Consider the following 19,111-nt stretch of genomic DNA (forward strand, 5'->3'; position numbering starts at 1 on the left):
GAAAAAGCACTTCGAGGTCCGGTATGTTCGATATTATGAGCGTTCGCAATTTGTGTGATTTGCTCAAATTATATAGACCCTTACAGCACAATGACACTAAATGGAGAGAACCAACTGATATTGCCAACATCCTGGCAGATAGGTTTAGTGCTAACTTTACACCCTTCTCACCCCCTCACCCCCTAAAGGGCCCATCTCTATACCGGAAGAATGCAAAGTTCCTGTAATCATGGCTGCAGGTAAAAACCACACTCTCCAAAGCCAAGAACACAGCATCCATGGGACCTGACAACATCCCAGGCTGTGTTTTACACAAACTGCAGAACGAACTGGCACCCCACCTAAATACCATGTTCATTCATAGTCTTACCTCAGGCTTTGTGCCCATTCCACAAAGGGGGAGCCACCATGGACCATGGGAACTACCACCCCATTAGCCTGATGAGCCTGGTCTGCAAGGCTATGGAACGTATCATCATGGATCTTATAAACAATGACACTGGCAATCTCCAAACTCTGGACCCCACCCAGTTTGGATTTGTAAAAGGCAGATCATGTCTCCTAAACCTGACAGATGTCTTTGAAGCGGTCACCAAAGCTGTAGAGGAGGGTAAGGTGGTTCACACAGCCTATCTAGATCTCGCCAAGGATTTTGACACCATCCCCCACCCTGGAATTATAGATAAACTCACTAAACTAGTTATAAATCCCTACATCACAAGATGGGTTGCTAACTGTCTCATTGACAGAACCCACACTGTGAAAGTAGCAGACTCCAAATCCGACTTCAGACCAGTGACAAGTGGAGTACCACAGGGTTCAGTCCTGGGTCCTCTCCTGCTTGGTATCTACTTCTCTGAAGTACAGGCTAACACAGAAGGTCATTGGCTAATGAAGTTCGCAAATGACTGCAAACTTGGAGCCATAATCAAAACTCCTAACGATGTGGACATCCTACAAAAGGGCCTCACTGCGACAGATGACTGGTGTCAAATCCATGGCATCAAGCTCAATGCCAAAAAGTGCATTGTCATCCCTTTTGGTAAAAACTCTGTACCCATGAACTACCACATTGGCGGTAGTCTACTTAACACCAAAAGTGTGATAAGAGACCTTGGGACACAGGTGAACAGTAGTTTCTCCTTTGATAATCACATCACTACAGTACTCAGGAAATCCTTCTATGTGGCACACCTCATCACAAAAGGTTTCTCATCCAGGAAAAAAGAGGTCATTGTTCCACTCTACTCGTCACTCATTAGACCCATTCTAGAATACAGCACCCTTTTTGGTATGTACCTCACAAGACATCTTCAACAACTGGAAAGGCCACAGAAATACCTCACAAAGAGGATTACCAGCCTCAAACAGATGCCCTACGCAGATCGTCTCAAAAAACTCCAGTTTTACTCCGTCACATATCGCCTACTCACAGGTGATCTCTGCCTAACATACAAAGCTATGTCAAACCCACAGCTGTTGGACATGCTCCACTTAAAGAAATCCCAATCCCTCCAAGCTACACGCTCTAGGGACCTAAACCTTGTCATCACAATAAACAGAACATGCTGGAGGGATAGATTCCTGTCCCAGAGACTTCTCATACTCTGGAACAAACTACCTGTCTATATCAAACAAAGCTCCTCATTAGCACTCTTCAAGAAAAATCTTGATGATTAGATGGGAGACCACTTCTGCAGCTCTGCTCGACAGGGGCACAGGAAAATAATTTTCTTGGGTGGTGAAAGCCAGGGTACCTTTTTGGCTAGGCTTATATAGGCCCTAGGGCCAATAGCCTAGTACATACCTATGAACCTATGAACAATGGAGTTCTCCAAAGCTCTACCCTGGGTCTCCTCTTGTTCAACATTTTTACCAATAACTTGCACTCCTCTACTAACCTCTTAACCCTTCTACAATATGCTGATGACTCCACTCTCATAACCACAGTTAACACCATCCCCGAACTCCTTTCACGTACCCAAGATACTTTCCCCTCCATACAGACCTGGCTCACTAACAATCAACTAATACTAAACCCCCCAAAAACGAAACTCGTTACTCCTTCCAAAAAACCTTTTGCATTATAAATCCTCCTTCTCCATCACTTCTCTCAACAACACCATCATCAAACCCGATCCTCATACCAAATTACTTGGTATTACCACTGATAAACTAAAATTTGACATACATGTCAATTTATGCAAAAAAAAAATTACCAAAAACTTGGCCTTCTATACTGTAACCACAAATTTATTTCTAACTCCAAAAAAAAAAACACCTTAGCCTTATCTCTCCTCATCCAGTCTACTATATGCTGCCCCTGTTCTAACTAATCTTCAGTCTTCTCTTCTCTGCAAACTAGAACAAACCTACAATAAAATAGCTAAATATGCTACTAACCTACCCTATAAATCCCATCACTGGCCTGCCATGAAATCCTTACAATGGCCTGAATTCACAAATCAACTTCTCCTTCCACAACTCCTTAGAATTTATTTATTATTATTTTATTTTTATTTATTATTTTATTTAATTTTATTTACATTTGTTGACCGGGAGTGGACTGGATGTAGGTCCATTTTCAGCGGAGGCCCGGGGAGAAAAGCTCCACAGTAAAATAAACAGACAGTAGTTATACTGGATTACATAGCGATTAACAATTTAACATAGCAATTACTTACAACATATTTACAGATGAAGAACATAGTACATCAGTAGACAACTAGAATCTTTATCTGTGAAGTACATAACAGACATTAACAAATGTTACAATGAGAAGTTCCTGCTGTATAATAAGTACTAGGCTTATGAGCATCTGAGCTTGCTATAATCAAGGTAGTTAGTGGAGTGGAAAGAAAGGTAGTAGTTGGATGGGGTGGATGATATTAGAGTGGGAGTTGCAAGGGCATAGCCAGCATGTTTTTAGGTGCGCTTTTAGTAAAGTTTTGAAGTGGGTGCATGATGGTACGGAGGTAATTGTGGGTGGGAGTGAGTTCCATAATTTGGATATGGCGCAAGAGAATAGTGCTTCACCAGCAGAGTTATTGGCTTTAGTGATCTGCAAGTGATTTTTGTTGCTGGATCTTAGTGGTCTGGTGGTGCGATAGGGTTGGAGTAGATTCTGGAGGGATGGGACATTTAGTGGATGGTTTACTAGTTTGTGGGTGAGTGAGAGTTGATACCACTGAAGGAGGTGAGGGAGTTCAAGCCAGCCCAGTTCAGCAAGTGAAAGACAGTGGTGACTATGGTAGGATGCCCCTGTGGTGAATTTGGCTATTTTGTTGTAGCAGGTCTCTAGCTTGCTTAGATCACATTGCCTTAGGTTGGTATATATTGGAGAGGCATAAAGTAGGGTGGAGATAAGGTGGGAATTTGCTATTGAAATCTTTGCTGCTTTGGTGAGAAATTGCTTATTTCTGTATAATGCTCCTAGTTTTTGTGGACTTTTTTATGGTCATGGATATGTGAATGTCAAATTTTAGTTTATTGTCTATTTCCACTCCTAGCAATTTGGTGTGTTCAGTTGGGTATATAGTGGTGTTGTCTTTTGCTGTGATGTTAAAGTGAGAGTTGTTTTGAGTATGTTTGGTGGGTTGGAAGATGAGTAGTTTAGTTTTGTTTGGGTTGAGTATTAATTAGGCATTGGATAACCATGTTTCAACAGAGGAAAAGGCTTCCTGTGTGACTTTTTGCAGTTTGGGTAGGGACTGGGCTGAGCAGATGATGGTCGAGTCATCTGCGTATTGCATGAGTGTGCCATGATTGGTGGCAGAGGCTAGATTATTGGTGTAAACAGAGAAGAGTAGGGGTCCAAGGATGGATCTTTGGGGAACCCCTATGGAGACAGGTAGTTGGGGAGATATGTCATTCTGCCATACAACAGAATGTTGGCGGTCAGACAGATAACTCTGAAACCAGTTGGTGACTGATTGTGAGAAGGATAGGTTATTGAGGACAGAGATAAGTTGTTTGTGTGGGACCATGTCAAATGCTTTAGATAGGTCTAGGAAAGTAGCAGAGGAGAGATAGCCATTGTTTTTATGCTGAAGGATAGTGTTAGTAAAGGAGAGTAAGGCAGTGGTGGTGGTATGGTTTGGTCGGAAACCATGCTGAGTACTGGAAAGGAGGTGTTAGTAAGGAGGTAGTCTGAGACATGAGAGTGTATGCATCCCTCTAGTCTTTTGGAGAGTGGAGAGAGAATAGCTATGGGGCGGTAATTGGTTAGTTCTGTGGAGGGTCCGCCTTTGTGGAGGGGAATTATATGTGATACTTTCCACAGTGTGGGAACATAACTTTCTGACAGAGATCGGTTAATCAAGATGGATACTGGGTAGGCCAGAGCATCAGCTGCGATTTGTAGGTATTCACTTGGGAGGTTGTCTGCTGCTAATTTGGTGGGTTTAAGTTTAGTTAAGAGTTTTTATGTTGGAAGTAGGTACAGGAGAAAAAGAGGAGGCAGTGGGGAGATTACTAGTTGAAGGTGTGGGTTGGAGGGGAGGTTGGTTGTGTTGTTTAGCTAGTGATAGTATGGTTTGGGTGAAGTGTGTGTTGAATGAGGTAGCAATATTTTTTGAGGAGTGAGGGATGTTAGGAGGAGGGGTACTGACTTTACCTGGGTGGAGGATGGAGTTTATGGAGGACCAGAATTGTTTGGGGCTGTGTTGTGAGGAGTCTAGGGCAGACTGGTAGTATTGGAATTTGTCCTGTTTTATTAGCTTTTTGACTCTATTGCGTAGTTCTAGGAATTTCTGTCTAGCTGAGGGTGTTTTGGTTTTGCACCAGTGCTCCCAGGCTTTATCCCTGTTTTTCATTTCTGACTTAGTGGTTTTCTGTAGCCATGGGGAGGGTTGTGCTTTGGTTCTGTAAAATCTTATGGGGGCATGGTAATTAGGGATGTTCAGGAAGGTAGTATTAAAAAATTCAACTGTGTCATCTAGACTGAGGTACTTTAGAGGATGCCAGTTACATTCTTTGAGGGATGAGATGAATGTGAGTGGGTTAAAGTTTAGTTTTTTACGTATTTGATGGTAGATGACAGGTTTAGCTTGGTATAGGTATTTTTGAGTAGGAATGTTGGGGAGTGATCACTGAGGCTATCTGATAAGCAGCCTGTTATATATGACTGGGGGCTCTTACTGACTAGTATCCAATCCAGGGTAGTGTGCTTGCTGGAGTTTTTATTTATCCTGGTTGGTGACTGGACTAGTTGGGTGAAGCCATGAAGGTGTACATGATGGGTTGGATTGTTGCCAGAACAGGATTGCCAGTCAATATTGAAATCACCTAAGATGATAGTTTCTTGGGGGAGATGGTGGGTAGACCAGCTGAGGAGGTTTTCTAGTGGAGGGATGTTTTGGCCAGGTGGGAAGTAGCATCCAATTATGTCGATGGTTTTGTTTTGGTGAATTTTGAGGTTGGTATATATTATTTCTTCATTGCCTATTTGTGGAGCTGATGATTTTAAGATCTGGATGTTTAGATGCTGTTTAAATATTATAGCTACACCACCTCCTTTTTTGTTTAGCCGGTCTACTCTTAGTATGCCGTAATAAAATAAAAATAAATAAATAATAAAAGAAATGTTGCCACTGGATACAGAAATGTTATCAGAGGATAATACACTCTGTCCTCTACAACCCTATATCCTACCTTTCTATCTTCAAGTTCATATCACTATATAACCCCCAACATCAACTTCGCTCATCAGATAAGCACCTCTTAGACATATACAAACCTTCTAAAAACATTGGTAAATCATTATATAAATACTCAGTTTTTCATTCCTGGAACTCACTTCCTGAAATTATAAGACATATCTCCAATAAATCACAATTCAAACTAGCACTCGAGCCATACCTACAGAACACCTAGTACTGCCCATGTCTAGCTCCTACCTGAATTCTTACAACCTCTTCCTTGTACCCACCATTTTATTTCTTCCTTTCTCACCTTACCCCTCTTCCTTGGAAATCACCTCCAGCTCCCTCTATGTGTAAAGAACTACTTTGTTTTCCCCTAGGTTTCCTCCTCCTGTCCCCTCTACGTCTACATAACTCATATGTTTTTCCCCTAGTTTCCTCATCATCATGTATATACTGTACACTATTTTCATTTCATTTCTTAACAAAACATTTTTAGTGTGAAACTACTTTACTGCTGTAGTGAACTCTTTTGGGATGTAATTTCCTTTTTTTGTTAGATTGTAATTATTTTTTCTATGACTGTAGTTTGTAATTGGAGCGTTTCTCCTCGGGTCTCCACTGAAAATGGGCCTTTGGCTCAGTTGGACTAACCTGGTTAACAAATGACAATAAATAAATAAAATAGCTTGAGATCTGAAGCTATGGCAAAGAAAGAGGTACTCCTTTTGTGAAAATGTTTGAACTCACTTTACACGTAACATAGGTTGTAGTAAAAGGTAGATGTGGAGGGTAGGACTGGACAAGTAGCTAAAGTGAGATGTATGGGAGGAGAACAGACAAAACAAGAATATGGAGGGTGTGCTTAAGATTTTTGCAGAAACAGGCTGGTGAGAGTAAATGGAAGACACTAAGAATGATATTAGGGACTTGAATTCTATTGGCATTGGAGGACGCATACCCATTTAACGGGTGTAGAGCCATTCACTTCTGGTCAGGCAGGAAACAGCAGGAAAAAAAGTGTCTAGAGCAGAGGCGGATGCAGAGGAAAGTGAGAAGGGCAGTTTGTCAGAAAACAGACAGCAGTAAAGAAACAACTGATTTTAGGAAGGCTAAAATCAAGTGCTCGCTGTGCAGTGAATCTGTAGTTCTGAAAAAAATGTTCAGAATTTAACTGTGAATACTTAGTTCTTCGTAGGTATCAATGTAAGTTACTCTATGTAAATGACATATACTCCAAAGCTGACAATGAGCACGTATATATCTATATCTATATATATATATATATATATATATATATATATATATATATCTACTCCAAAGTATCTAGTTTAAAAGGTTATCAGTTGAAAATAAAGCCTTTAACGCCGAGAACAGTATTATGCATCCATGACAGTGTTTTCCAATTGTTGTCCAGCTATTAGCTGTCAGAAGACAATGTCGTACTTTCACTAATGCTACACTGGTGCGTACATTACCTTAGTCCCCCGGGATGATACTGTATTACCCTGCAGCCTCTGAAATACATATACTTTAAAAAGGCATAGTGTGTAAGTAAATCAAAGAAAGGCTGTGGGACAATATACCTTTGTATAGAGATTCATAACAAAAGGATACATTGAAGGCAATTGTAGCAATGCTTACTGCTGGTATAATTTGTTTCTGGCTGAGCAGTATAGATTACATAAGAATGACCAGGTTCTAGGTAACTTTAGCTGACAAAGAATAATAGGAACTATCTTTTGGAGATGCTCCTGTCACTTGCTTCTTACTATGTCAGTCCAGTACAGCCAGAACTTGCTTTGTGAAGGAGTAATCTATGGGTCGCTTAGAAGGCAAAAGTTGTGATGATACTATGGTACTTATTTTCACAGGAAGGTTTCAACATGGGAAGATTTGTCAGAGTGAAATATTTCTGATTTCATGTTTTTATAATACATCTGCAAACTAAAGTTTGCTTTCCAAACATAATGCTTGTATCGCCATTCAGCTCCGGTACAAAAAGCAAAGGAGCAAAAAAACTTAAAAGGTAGTCTCTGAGGGTAGCTTTGTATATTTATTTTTTATTTATTTTACATTTGTTGACCGGGCTAGTCTAACTGGATACATGTCCATTTTCAGTAGAGGCCCGGGGAGAAAAGCTCCTACAAGTTACAAAGACAAGTATGCAATGTAACAATAGACAAGTTTACAATAAAAAATTGTTAGATACAATAAAAAAAATGACATGAAATAAAAAACTTAGTAACAATTTTCATAAGGGATACTCATAAAAAAGAAGTAAGACTTTTTTTTTTATCAGATGAGAGTAGAAGTTCACTATTATCAGGGAAGTATACACTATATTTGCAAAAGCATTAGGAACCAAGATTAGTTATGAAATTTTTGTATATTGGGTATAATCAGTCAGGGTTGGAGCAACATGCTACATATAAGGTACAAGCAGAAAAGCCCAGGAAGATAGAAACAAGCAATGCTATGAAAAAGGACTTTTTCAGGTGGTAGTAAATGAAAGAAACCACAATGTGGTTCATAGTATTTTTTTCTTGTGAATATACCATTAATTTAAGTTGGAAAATATGTACATGCTTGGTTTAAAGAAAAATTATGACTCAAATTTAATTGTGTATACTGTTTTTTTTTTTTACTAAAAGGCTGTGTTTCACTATTTTGTTTAGGCTGCACTACTGCAACTATTCACAGATGCAGTCCTACTACTGATCAACATGGGGGCTTTGATCTGCTCTGTTTCCAGCCTGGGCCAGTTCACCCCTCATTATACAACCTGGTGATTATAGGCTTCCTTACAATCACCATATTGATGCAAAACTTAGTGTGGACACCTGTTCAACATAGAGCACAGCAGGCTAGAACTTCTGAACTCAAGCAATCCAACAGCCTCAATCTCCTAAGTATCTAGGATTACTGATGCACGCCACTGCATCCAGCAAGTATCACACTCCCAGATGAAGCATTTCAGGTAATAGCAGTAACATCGCCACACAGCTCTTCAAGACAAACTGTAGAACAGCGCCACCTATTGGGTAGATACGATGTATTTCTGGAAATGTAAAGTAGTATTTCTGTGAAACAATGGTTTCTACTGCCCTCTAGAAAAAACAAATATACTTTTATGTCTAGATTAGTACCTGAGACATGAAACAGTGTATAATGAATCCCCTTATAGCTCAGATGGCTACTTCTAGCTCCTACCTGACTGACAACATAATATTGCCAACTGACAGCTAGCAGCCCAGGTAAACACTGTCCAGTCTACAAACTTAGCAGAAGAGAATGTCAGGCTTCTGAGATAACATATGTGTTAAGCTGGACATCTGACAACTTCACAATTCATTTAATATTGTTGTTGTACCAAATTTAGGTACAAGGAATCTGAATTCACAACAGAAGATGAAAGTGTGCTATTATTTAAAACAACAGACAGCATTATTTTTCAATGTCTGTATTAAACTGTTCACTGCTTGTACAAAATGTGAAAATGTAGAGGAAACTTGCATTGAAACTGGGAGCAATACTTTGACAACATGGATATGATGTATATGAGTGTCAGACACAGAAACTGAACGGCTGAAAAAAGGGAGGTAATGGGAAAGAAGGAATCCCCCCTCTATTGTGGATATATACCGTTACATTGTTCAGTAAGTATGAGAGAGATTAGAAGGAAAATGGGTAAAAGTCAAACCCTAGCTGCATGCATATACCTTTAAAAAATAAATATATAAGCCAAATTAGTAAGAAAAGGGGAAGGAAAGGAAAGCCACCTGTTTGCATACATCTTTTAAACATAATATACTTCACCAGAGTCATTCAAGGAGAAGTAAACAACAAATAAATATCTGCTTTTTGTGTATTATTTCTGAAACAGAATATACAAATAGGAGACACATTCTTTACACATCAGAAGACAAAACAAAGTAATTCAAAGAAAGCTGTGTTGTAAGTCAAAAACTTAATTCAGGTGCTTGAAACTTTGAAATTTCTTTCCTATAGAACAACAGTTTCAGAGCAAACCCAGCTTTTAATGAATGCATGGAGTTTTGCACTAGAAATCAGTGCAGCAAAGCATACTGGAACACCACCTAGTGGTTGGTACAGAGACAGTGGTAATGCTGGGGAGGAGTAAGTGGACAAAGCATGCATTATTGAGATTTAGACAAAAGCGAAAACACCTGGAGAGCCCCCGTACTGGTAAATGGTGCACAGAGTAAAAAGAATGGAAGCTGGGAGTGGCTATCTACATGAGATATGGAATCAGGAGTAAGGTCTGCAGGACTGGGAGACTGGTAGAGCAAGTTGATGGGCTTAATGGTTGGATTTCCCAAAAGGTGAGTGTCATGGTGACCAGAGCAAGTTGAAGAAATGAAAGCTGGTGTTTTAATACTATGTGCTGGCTTCCTTTTAAATAGAAAGGTAAGCCAATTTTGCACAGAAAAATTGAGTGGAAAGAGAAAGAATGTGTGGTGATGGAAGACGTAGCAGTGCTTAGCGCTGTCATACTGTCTTGACTGACTAGTTGACAGTCAGTGTTTGTGATTTTGGAAAGTTAGCAAGGAGCTAGTGTATCTCTTTGCTACAGCTCAGCAATTCAGTTATAGAAGGAAGCCAGCATTCTGCAGCATAATAGCTTTTTGTCTAGGCTGGAAGCAATCTTTTTCATAGAATCAATGAGCAACTTTAAAAGCATAGTGATCAAAGGACAATTCTGCTCATGCTGGACATGTATATATACATTTATATATGAATGTCTCTTTGGTTAGCTGACGTCCTTTAATGTTTAAATCTTCAACGTCAGACTGGGCTGTGGAAAATGGGGAGGATTGCCAAGGGCACAGAGTCGCCCCCTTTATAGCTGTATTTAAAGATCCCCTTTTAGTAGTAGTAATACTGCTGTATTTTCCTTTAATACTGTCATTGTGCTTGGTGGTTCATATGTGTTCTTGACCTATACATCAGATAGTGGAGATGACATAGTAAAAATGTGAGTTCTGAGAGTGCAAAAAATGAGGTTGTGTGCAATATGCTGACAGAAATGGACTGCAGTGGACAGGATGGCAAGGGCCTTGGGGGTACAGAAGGACATGCAGCCTCAGTATTTAGAACTGCAGTGAGGAGTACGTGGAATTGGGGGGGCAGGCATGATGTAGTTGGGGTGATACAGTAGGTAAAGATGGAGTTCTTCACCTAGGGACTCCATTTGAGCTAAGGCCTGCCTGTGTCTCAGACAGGGAAAGTATAATGGTGCAGGAAACTCCATGCCTGATTACTGCAGTTGGTGGATATGTGTAGGCAAGTGGGTGTGAACAACCATGTTCTGCTTTGGTGCAAAATGAGCACAGAATCATTCGGGAAGGCCAGTAGTGTTTTAATTAGTATAATATTGCTTTCTGCCCAGCACTTTCTGTTACTTAAGAAGTTAACTTGTGAGTGTTTCTGCCATTTCACACTGAGCTAATCGTTGGAAGGGCACTGAGCAAACTGATCTGTGATATATAGCATTAAGTATCCTGTTTTTTGCTTATTTTTATGAGTTATTTATAGCACTTTTATTGTCTGCTGCATACATTTCTAGCTAATTTCACTGTGTGTGAGGTATTAACTGGAACTTTTCTACATTTGTTAAGCATCCGGGTTTGTTAGTTCTGATTTTTGTTTCCTACCCTCCCTCCCTATTGGTATCCTGTTCTTACACTTAGTGGATTTGCAGTTGCCCACCCCTATTGTAAATTTGATCTGGGACACTCCTCCCAGTCTTGTGTCATTACCTCATTCTATCTAATACAGGGAGAACATTTGAGAAGGCCAACCCACTTAATTTCTTAACCTTGAATTACCTTCTGCTCCTCCTTTCTCCATTTCCACTTTACAAAAAAAAAAAACATGTTCTAAGCTTGTTTCGTGCCTTTCCTGAAAGCAGTCTAGTCCAGATACAGATTTGCTGAATCCAGGACTGTTTGTAAGTTTCTGAGCCCCCAAGACTTTTTGTGTTGGAGGGAAGCCTTCTAGCATATCAGTAGGAGTGGTAAGTACTAGGTAGTTTATCTATAAAAAAAACACTTTACGCATCGCTGCTTAGCTAGGGTTAAACTATTCCTGGCGCTATAAAGTCTGCTATTTGAATTTTCTCTTAGAACTAGCCAGTTTTTTCATTTTAGCAATCAAATCTGTTTCTTTGAGCTCAGCACTTGTTCAGAACTTGTTGTAATCACTAAATAAGCTATAAATTACTACAGGACTCAACTTTCCTCACTTGTCTAGAGGAAAACAGTTTTTAGTACTTAATAAATAAGCAACTATCCAGGCATGTCTAAGGGTCAGCTCCTGGTGTTTTCTCCTGTCTACCTGATGAATCTGGGCATCTTGGGGCAATGCAGCAATTGCCTCATGTACATAGACAACTCTCTCCTCCTACAACCCAAGACTACAACCTGTGAGAGATGCACTTATATAGCCAAACTGGAAGCAAAGCTCTCTTTACCCAAGACTCGACTAAACAGTCAAGAGGAGAAAGTAAACATTTGCAACACACCACACTCTTCACATAGTCCCTCAAAACCTACACCATCAAAACACACACATAGAAACACAAAACACACACTTACATTCACAGAGGCTCTCAATAAAAATCTGCACAAGCAATAGGGACCTCCAAAGCAGAAACTCAAGCAACCTCCACTCCCCAACACAACCCAAATGACACACAGCCCACAAACTCAGTGTGCCACTCAACCACAGCCCATAAGGCATAACAACGTACCCAACACTCTAGTCATAAGTGACTCTATAGTCAGGCACACTGACGTTCCACTCATCAGGCTAAACAAGGAGAAAGTTACTGTCAGCTGTGTGTTGGGTGCCGGGATCCGCCACATAATGCATGCACTCAGGTCACTCCTCAAGTACAAACATGAGTCTGTCATTGTCCATGTTGATGTGAATGACCTGAGACGTACCTCCCTGGACTACATGAAAAGAGACATGGAGGAGCTGTCCAGTCTTGTAGCCCAGGCAGGTATGACCCTATCCCTGAGCAGCATCCTGCCATCACCCAGAATGATACCACAGTACAAGGACAAAATGACTGACTTCAACAATTGGCTAAGTTTCTGGTGTCATTCTAAGGGGATCCAGTATCTGTCTGCCTGGGATGACATGATCGACAGACCACGATGTTATGCCAGAGATCACCTGCACCTGTCGCCCTTGGATTCCAGATATTGCCTAAGGCTTTTGCCACCCCTATAGTGCCTTTTTTAAGCAAGGTTCAAATGAAAAATTCACCACCGTAACAGGTACAGGTAGAAGCAAGCAAAATCTGAGGGTAATGCTACTCAATGCTAGCAGTCTAAACCTCAAAATGCACTCACTCCAGGCACTCCTTAAAATGGAGAACATCGACATCTGTGCAGTTACAGAGACCTGGTTCAAGGCGCCAGAGAGCACCCCTGCATTACCAGGCTATAGTTCATACCTAGGGTTGCCAGCTGTCTGCTTTTTCATTGGATTGTCCGGTTTTCAGACAAATTGTCCGGTTAACAAATATCATCAAAACTGGACTCGTGAAGTCCAGGTTTTGTGCCACCACCGACGCCATGAGAGCGAGTGCCCTCCCACTTTTACAGCTGCAGCAGGCTGGCAGTAGTGCAACACAGGTTGGTTGCGGTATTAGCGCCAACTTCTCCTTTAAGTTACGGCTTACGAGAATCATCATGCATGCGTGCTTAATACAACAACATGCACACCACCAGCATGGAATGGAAATCTAATCGCGCACAAATTTTAAGCTAGCTAAGCCTAAGCAGCCAGTTCCATGATTCATTGATTAGTTTAATTACGAAGCTTGGAGTACTGTGCTCTAGTCAGTATTTTAAAGGTGGATTATGTTCAAAAAGAGGAACAGAGTGTTCTGACAGAGGAGACCAGAATCTAGCGATGAAGAGGATGATCGCAAGATGTGTCAGTCAAGAGAAGAATATACAGTGGAGGAAAGTGAGGTAGGGCCTTCTTGATATAGCCAGCTGCATCAGCGAAGAGGACTGTCTTGCAGTTCCAAACCTAAGAAACAGCATGTTGCACCAGCTAGCCGATGTGACTGTGTGAAGGAGATAGAGAAGGAAGAACATGGTTCAGGTGCTGTCAATGAGACAGCGCCCTCTGATGAAAAAACACATTTTGATGTGAGCTTGCTGAGTTTTAAGGATGAAAGAGGAGGTACTTTTTGCAGACAAAAAAATAAATGCAAACTAAATAATGAAAGAGTACACCAGAAAATACAGCTTTTCGTTTTGATGTGTGGACAAGGGTGTATTTTGAATTTTTCATTTTGTATTTACAATCTCATAGTGTCCACCCTACTTTTTTTGCATTTAAAATGTACACATTTCATCAGATCTTCCTCAGTGTGGGTGCATAATTTTCAGTAGAAGCCTTCTACAACTGTAATAAAGGTCGTCTTTAGAGTAATATTTGTATTTCTGAAAAGGTTACGCACAAATAGTTTAGAAATATTCTTGCATCGGTACATATTTTTATGAGCGATATTCAGAAATATAATGGACACAGTTGAGTACAGAGAGCATGCAAGTTGAGTACAAAGAGTATGCCAGGCTATATCCTTGTACGCAGCAGCAGTAGTGCTACCATAGCTACATATATGCATAATGCAAAGCTCTCCTTTTTAAAAACTGGAGTTAGCATACTGGCATGGTGGCTCACAGTGTCATGGCAATAAGCTTGATAACAAATAATACCTGACTTGATTGACCTGCAGTGATACAGGGTACTGGCTTACAGGGGGCAGGCATTTTATAAGTAAAGTGCGTCAGTGAAAGTTAAGTGAGTTCCACTATAGGTGCTGATTACTTGTGGCACCCAGGTATAAATAGTCTTTGTGAATGGCTTTACTATTTCCCAAAGGATCTTCTCAATTCGGCCTTGGGTATCGCCAACCCCTAACTAATGTAATCTTCTTCTGTTTTTTTTTCATCTTTTATGGGGAAGGGGATCCATGTTAGTCATGCCCTAATCATGATGCTTCAAACAGTGCGACTAGTAAATATGTTGCTTGCACAGTGTCCCGTTGTTCACTTTGCTTTGTTTAGCAAATGTGTATCAGTGGTTTGTGCTATAAAATTTGAAATAAATGTTTTAAATTAAATCCAAGTATCTGTAAGTGTAATCACTGTAGAAGTAAAGCAGAAGACAGTATGCACACTGAGAGTTTTGAACAGTGTTTATGGCAACTGGGGAGAAATCGGCTGAAAGCAGGCATCCGGAACAGAAAAAGAGGGCGTTCCCATCAGCTGATGTCACAGTGATGTCACAAAATGGGTGGAGGATGGATGGGTGAAGGGGTGGGAATGGGTGGGGTTATGGGTGATGTGAGGGGTGTAACCTTAGTCCAGTTTTAGCCACAAAGAAAAATGGCAATGCTAATTTGCATATATGTTTGAGAGTGCATGGTTGTCCATGATTGTCCGTGTGTCTGTTTGTTCATTAAGTGGCTATAATGAATGGGTACTGAAGCAGTCTGTGAATAAAAGTCACTGACACAATCTGTTGCTTGATCACAGGTGATGGTAACTGACCTCTTGTAATAGAGCCCAAATCATTCCAAATAGCCCCATCTATTCATTAATTTCCTGTAGCCCCTAGCCCCAACTTTGAAGTCACCAGCCACCACTGCATCTCACAATAAAGTTAAACACCTCAAAAACAGTATTCAAGAAGACTGTTGATAAGTACATGTTCAATAGGACATTCAAACAATGGATAATGGTGAACAAACTTCTGTATGATCCAGTTTTTGTGGTGGTGCTTGTCTGACATTTCTGTTGCTGACCTCCCTTTCATTTCTGGCAATGGTCTTATTTTTCTTCCACTTCTCACAAATCCTCACTTCTGAAGGATCCCAAACTCAGAGTTTCTAACCTTTCCTCATTTTTTTTTTTTACTTTTACTTTTTTGCCACTGTTATCTGTCTTTTTGCACTACATGCCTCTGAGTGCTGCAATGGAGTTAGTGTCTTTATTTTGATGCTTCACAGTAATATACCATTCAGTATATCAACATTCTTTTATTTGGATTTGGCACTTGGCAGTATATTATTTCTAGCTTTTCACACCAATCCTCTGGGTGTTACAGATATTCTAACTAAAGTTGTTTTATTTTTTTTACACTGAAAACGCATATAAACTCTCCAGTGATCTTTCTTGGAAAGGGGATTCATATTTGCCATGCAAAGTCTCACAACTGTATAACATTAACTTTTTTACTTTTTTACCTTCTGCTCAGCCAAAATTCTATTCTGTTTTTTCCATTCTTATTTGAATATAAAATTGCTCAGACACTCATTGCATATCTTTCTGCCTCTTAGCTCAACAAATCTGGACAAAAAGAAAAATAATGGGGGGGACAAAGGTCCAAAAATTGGAACAAATTGTAAATTTTGCTCTTACAAACAGAAAGTTTCTAGAATAAAAGACTGTGTTGTCATGTATTTTCTAAAGGACAAGAAGTCTGAAACTCAAAATGTCTGTCACTATTTAGTGAATTCAATCCTCACTGATTTGCCAGAAAACCACAAATTTTATACAGAACAAACCGAAAATATGAGGCAAATATCTGGGCAGTTAAAAGATATGATCTACTGGAGGTGACCTGTGCAATGTCTGGTCTGCTTCTTTTTGAAAATCTATGCTAGAACACACTTCTCAGCAAATGTAATACTAAAAATAAATATCAATAGTAGAAAATAAGTGTGACAGGTATCTTACACAGTGCCTCCCAAGTCCCTTACAATCAGAAGTCAATCATTGACTTCCTTCAAAAATAATCTTGACCTACACATATCCATGCATACATAGGTGGGGGTGGTGGAATGCATTAATATGGTAATAAAGCTGCCTGAAGGCCAGTACATCACACACTTAGTGAACCCATAGACATAGTCTGCTCCAGGCTTCATTTGTATGGTGGAGAGGTTAGTTTAAACCATGCATTTTAGTACAATAGCCTGCAAGATGTTACAGTTATATTGCTTCATACCCAAATTTAACGCAACCAAGCTGAGTAAATTTTTCCACACACCTTAAAGCAAGACATAACATAAATATTAATATGCATCGTCCACCTTAAAAAGGTGGGGTGGGGTAGGAGTCACAAAAGATACTGATAAGTCCATGAAGAAACCTTATGCAGACAAAGAAAACCCTATTTATGAAAGGATATTTTATTCTAGCTTGCATGAGTTAGCTGAAAGGCACTATTGACACATGACAGGTGGCATACATTTGAACAAGAGTTAGGCACTATTGTATGGTGGACTTGATAAGGTAGGACCAGACACAGTTTTGTTTGAGGTTACCTTAGTTTAAATCTGACTGCTTTAAATGGAATCTACTATTAGGACAGAGAGAGAGAGAGAGAGAGAGAGACCACTCAGTTTTTAGTCCAGTAAAACTACTGGAAAGTGTCTTGCAAACATACTGTGCTAAATAAAACAGTGTGACAGACATCTCAGATGCAGTTTGTAAATACCTGTCAAAATAACCAGATAGTAATTCCAGTAAACAATAAGTAATAAAATGCAGATAGGTATCATTACTTAATTAAACATAACTCTGTGATACTGCAACAGAGAGAAACACACTATATCAATTACCTGTATTTGCAGATTAGCTCTTGGGGGCAGAAATAAAAATGTACTTGATGTATTGACAGTAACCAACAACTACAAAAATATTTCTAAGTACAGCTGAATAATGAGCAATACATGTCAATGTTTTACGCTTTTCCAACCTTTCCTCTTGGACTAGCAGTTGCTCACTTTTTCAGTTATAAAATCACTTATTTTCCTCTTGCAGCATATTTACACTGATTTTTCTGCACACAACAATGAAGCATCAAGGATAGCAGTACTTCATACAAGCTATGGCTTTATAAGTAAACCAGACTGCAGAGGGAGATCTGTTTCCATCTAAGCTCAGTCACAACATTGAAAACAAACATATTAGCAGAGTTACCAGACAGAAAACACACAACCACAGCCAAAAGTAAAAACTCAAATTATTTACCTGAGTGCATTGACAGGTGGGTTATTAAGTGTAATTACTGCAACTGATGGTAATCTGAAGCTGTATCCTGCCATTTTGCTTAGTACAAGAACTTCCTGCTTTCCTGCTTTACTGCAGCTGCTAGTTCTATCTACTGAACTTTGTTCTCATACACTAGACATGAACACTATGCCAAAGAGAACAGCCAATCAAATTCTACTGTTTGCTATTGCTAAGAAAAGGCCCCAAATGAAACCAGCAAACAAATCCGACAGACTATGCTTTCAGTTGTTCTGCAGTTAGCATACTTGCCTCTGTGTCTAAATACTGGACTGCTCATGGTTCAACCAGAGCACCAAATGCACAATGTAATAATTACATAGACAGAAGGTACAGTACGCATTTGGGTGAGAATACAAGTTTTCAGGAAAGATGTTAAGCCAAAGTCATAAATGTCTGTGTGTATCACTCCATTATAAAAAAGGAAAGACAAGTTTAAGTACAATAGAAAACATTAATAATAGATTTTGGCAACCCAGTTTTATACAGAAACAATTGAAAGTAGGTTAGCTGGTTGATTTCATTACAGAAAAATTGTGGTATTGACTTAAAGAAAAAAAACTTAAATGTCTTTTTCCCATTTCCACTGAGATGGTGCAACTTCAAAGTTAGTTATCGTAAATAAGGAATGGGGCACAGCCCTTGCTAGAGGGGTGAGGGGTATTTTCCCCAATGCAGAAAATGAATTTCAGCTATCACATCATTGGTTATCATTTTCTGCTGATGCCATTGTACATCCAGTGTGACGATAACTCACTAGCTTTTACCCAGAATAATAATTTCAACCTAGAAGCAAAATAACTTGTGGCCATTTGTTATTAAGTACATATGCAGTTCTCCCACTATGAATACTTTTAATACAGCTCTTAGAATTCCTGCTATTGTGACTGTGAGGCTGCCAGCCCAGCTAGCTAGCATTTTGTAAATAATTCTATGTTGTTTGTGAATATTAATATCATCTATAGGCTTGTCTTACAAATGTAAGAGGACTATATGTTATGTGTGTATTAAACTGCTAGTGCAGAAGTGTGTGTTAAACTGTATGTTATATGCTGAGCTTCAAGAATGTAACTACAGTGTACACTGCTGGAAAAGATCAGAAATGTGTTTAAATATATGCCTGTGCAAATGTATGTTTTTGTGGTAGAAGTTGGAACATACAGAGTTAATTTGCAAAACTCTTAAGAAAATAAGCTGAAATTGTTTACAACTGTGCTATAAAGTTAGTTGATGCAAAGAGACAGGATGTCTAGAGCTAGGGGGGTTTCCTATTGTCTGGGAACAAAAATAATTACAGGTTTCGAAGGTGCAAGTTTTTAACTGTTTTACGACTTCCAG

The 19,111-nt window shown here is 39.6% G+C and overlaps 1 protein-coding gene across 3 annotated transcripts in view; it reads right to left on the minus strand.

Annotated features, from left to right (window-relative positions):
* Positions 1 to 19,111, minus strand: part of EHHADH (enoyl-CoA hydratase and 3-hydroxyacyl CoA dehydrogenase) — an 847,616-nt gene that overhangs the window by 593,565 nt on the left and 234,940 nt on the right. The window contains exon 1 of one of the 3 annotated variants that reach the window (XM_044075884.1): positions 17,735 to 17,848. The exons of the other annotated variants lie outside the window; for them this stretch is intronic. Within the exon in view, the coding sequence (XP_043931819.1) occupies positions 17,735 to 17,808 (74 nt within the window). The 5' untranslated portion in view covers positions 17,809 to 17,848. Of the gene's footprint in view, positions 1 to 17,734; positions 17,849 to 19,111 lie in introns of those variants that run through there. 3 annotated transcript variants of the gene reach the window in all.

This window comes from Protopterus annectens, chromosome 6.part1 (assembly GCF_019279795.1).
Source record: "Protopterus annectens isolate FY-2018-M chromosome 6.part1, PAN1.0, whole genome shotgun sequence".
In the NCBI taxonomy this organism is placed as follows: Eukaryota; Metazoa; Chordata; order Ceratodontiformes; family Protopteridae; genus Protopterus; species Protopterus annectens.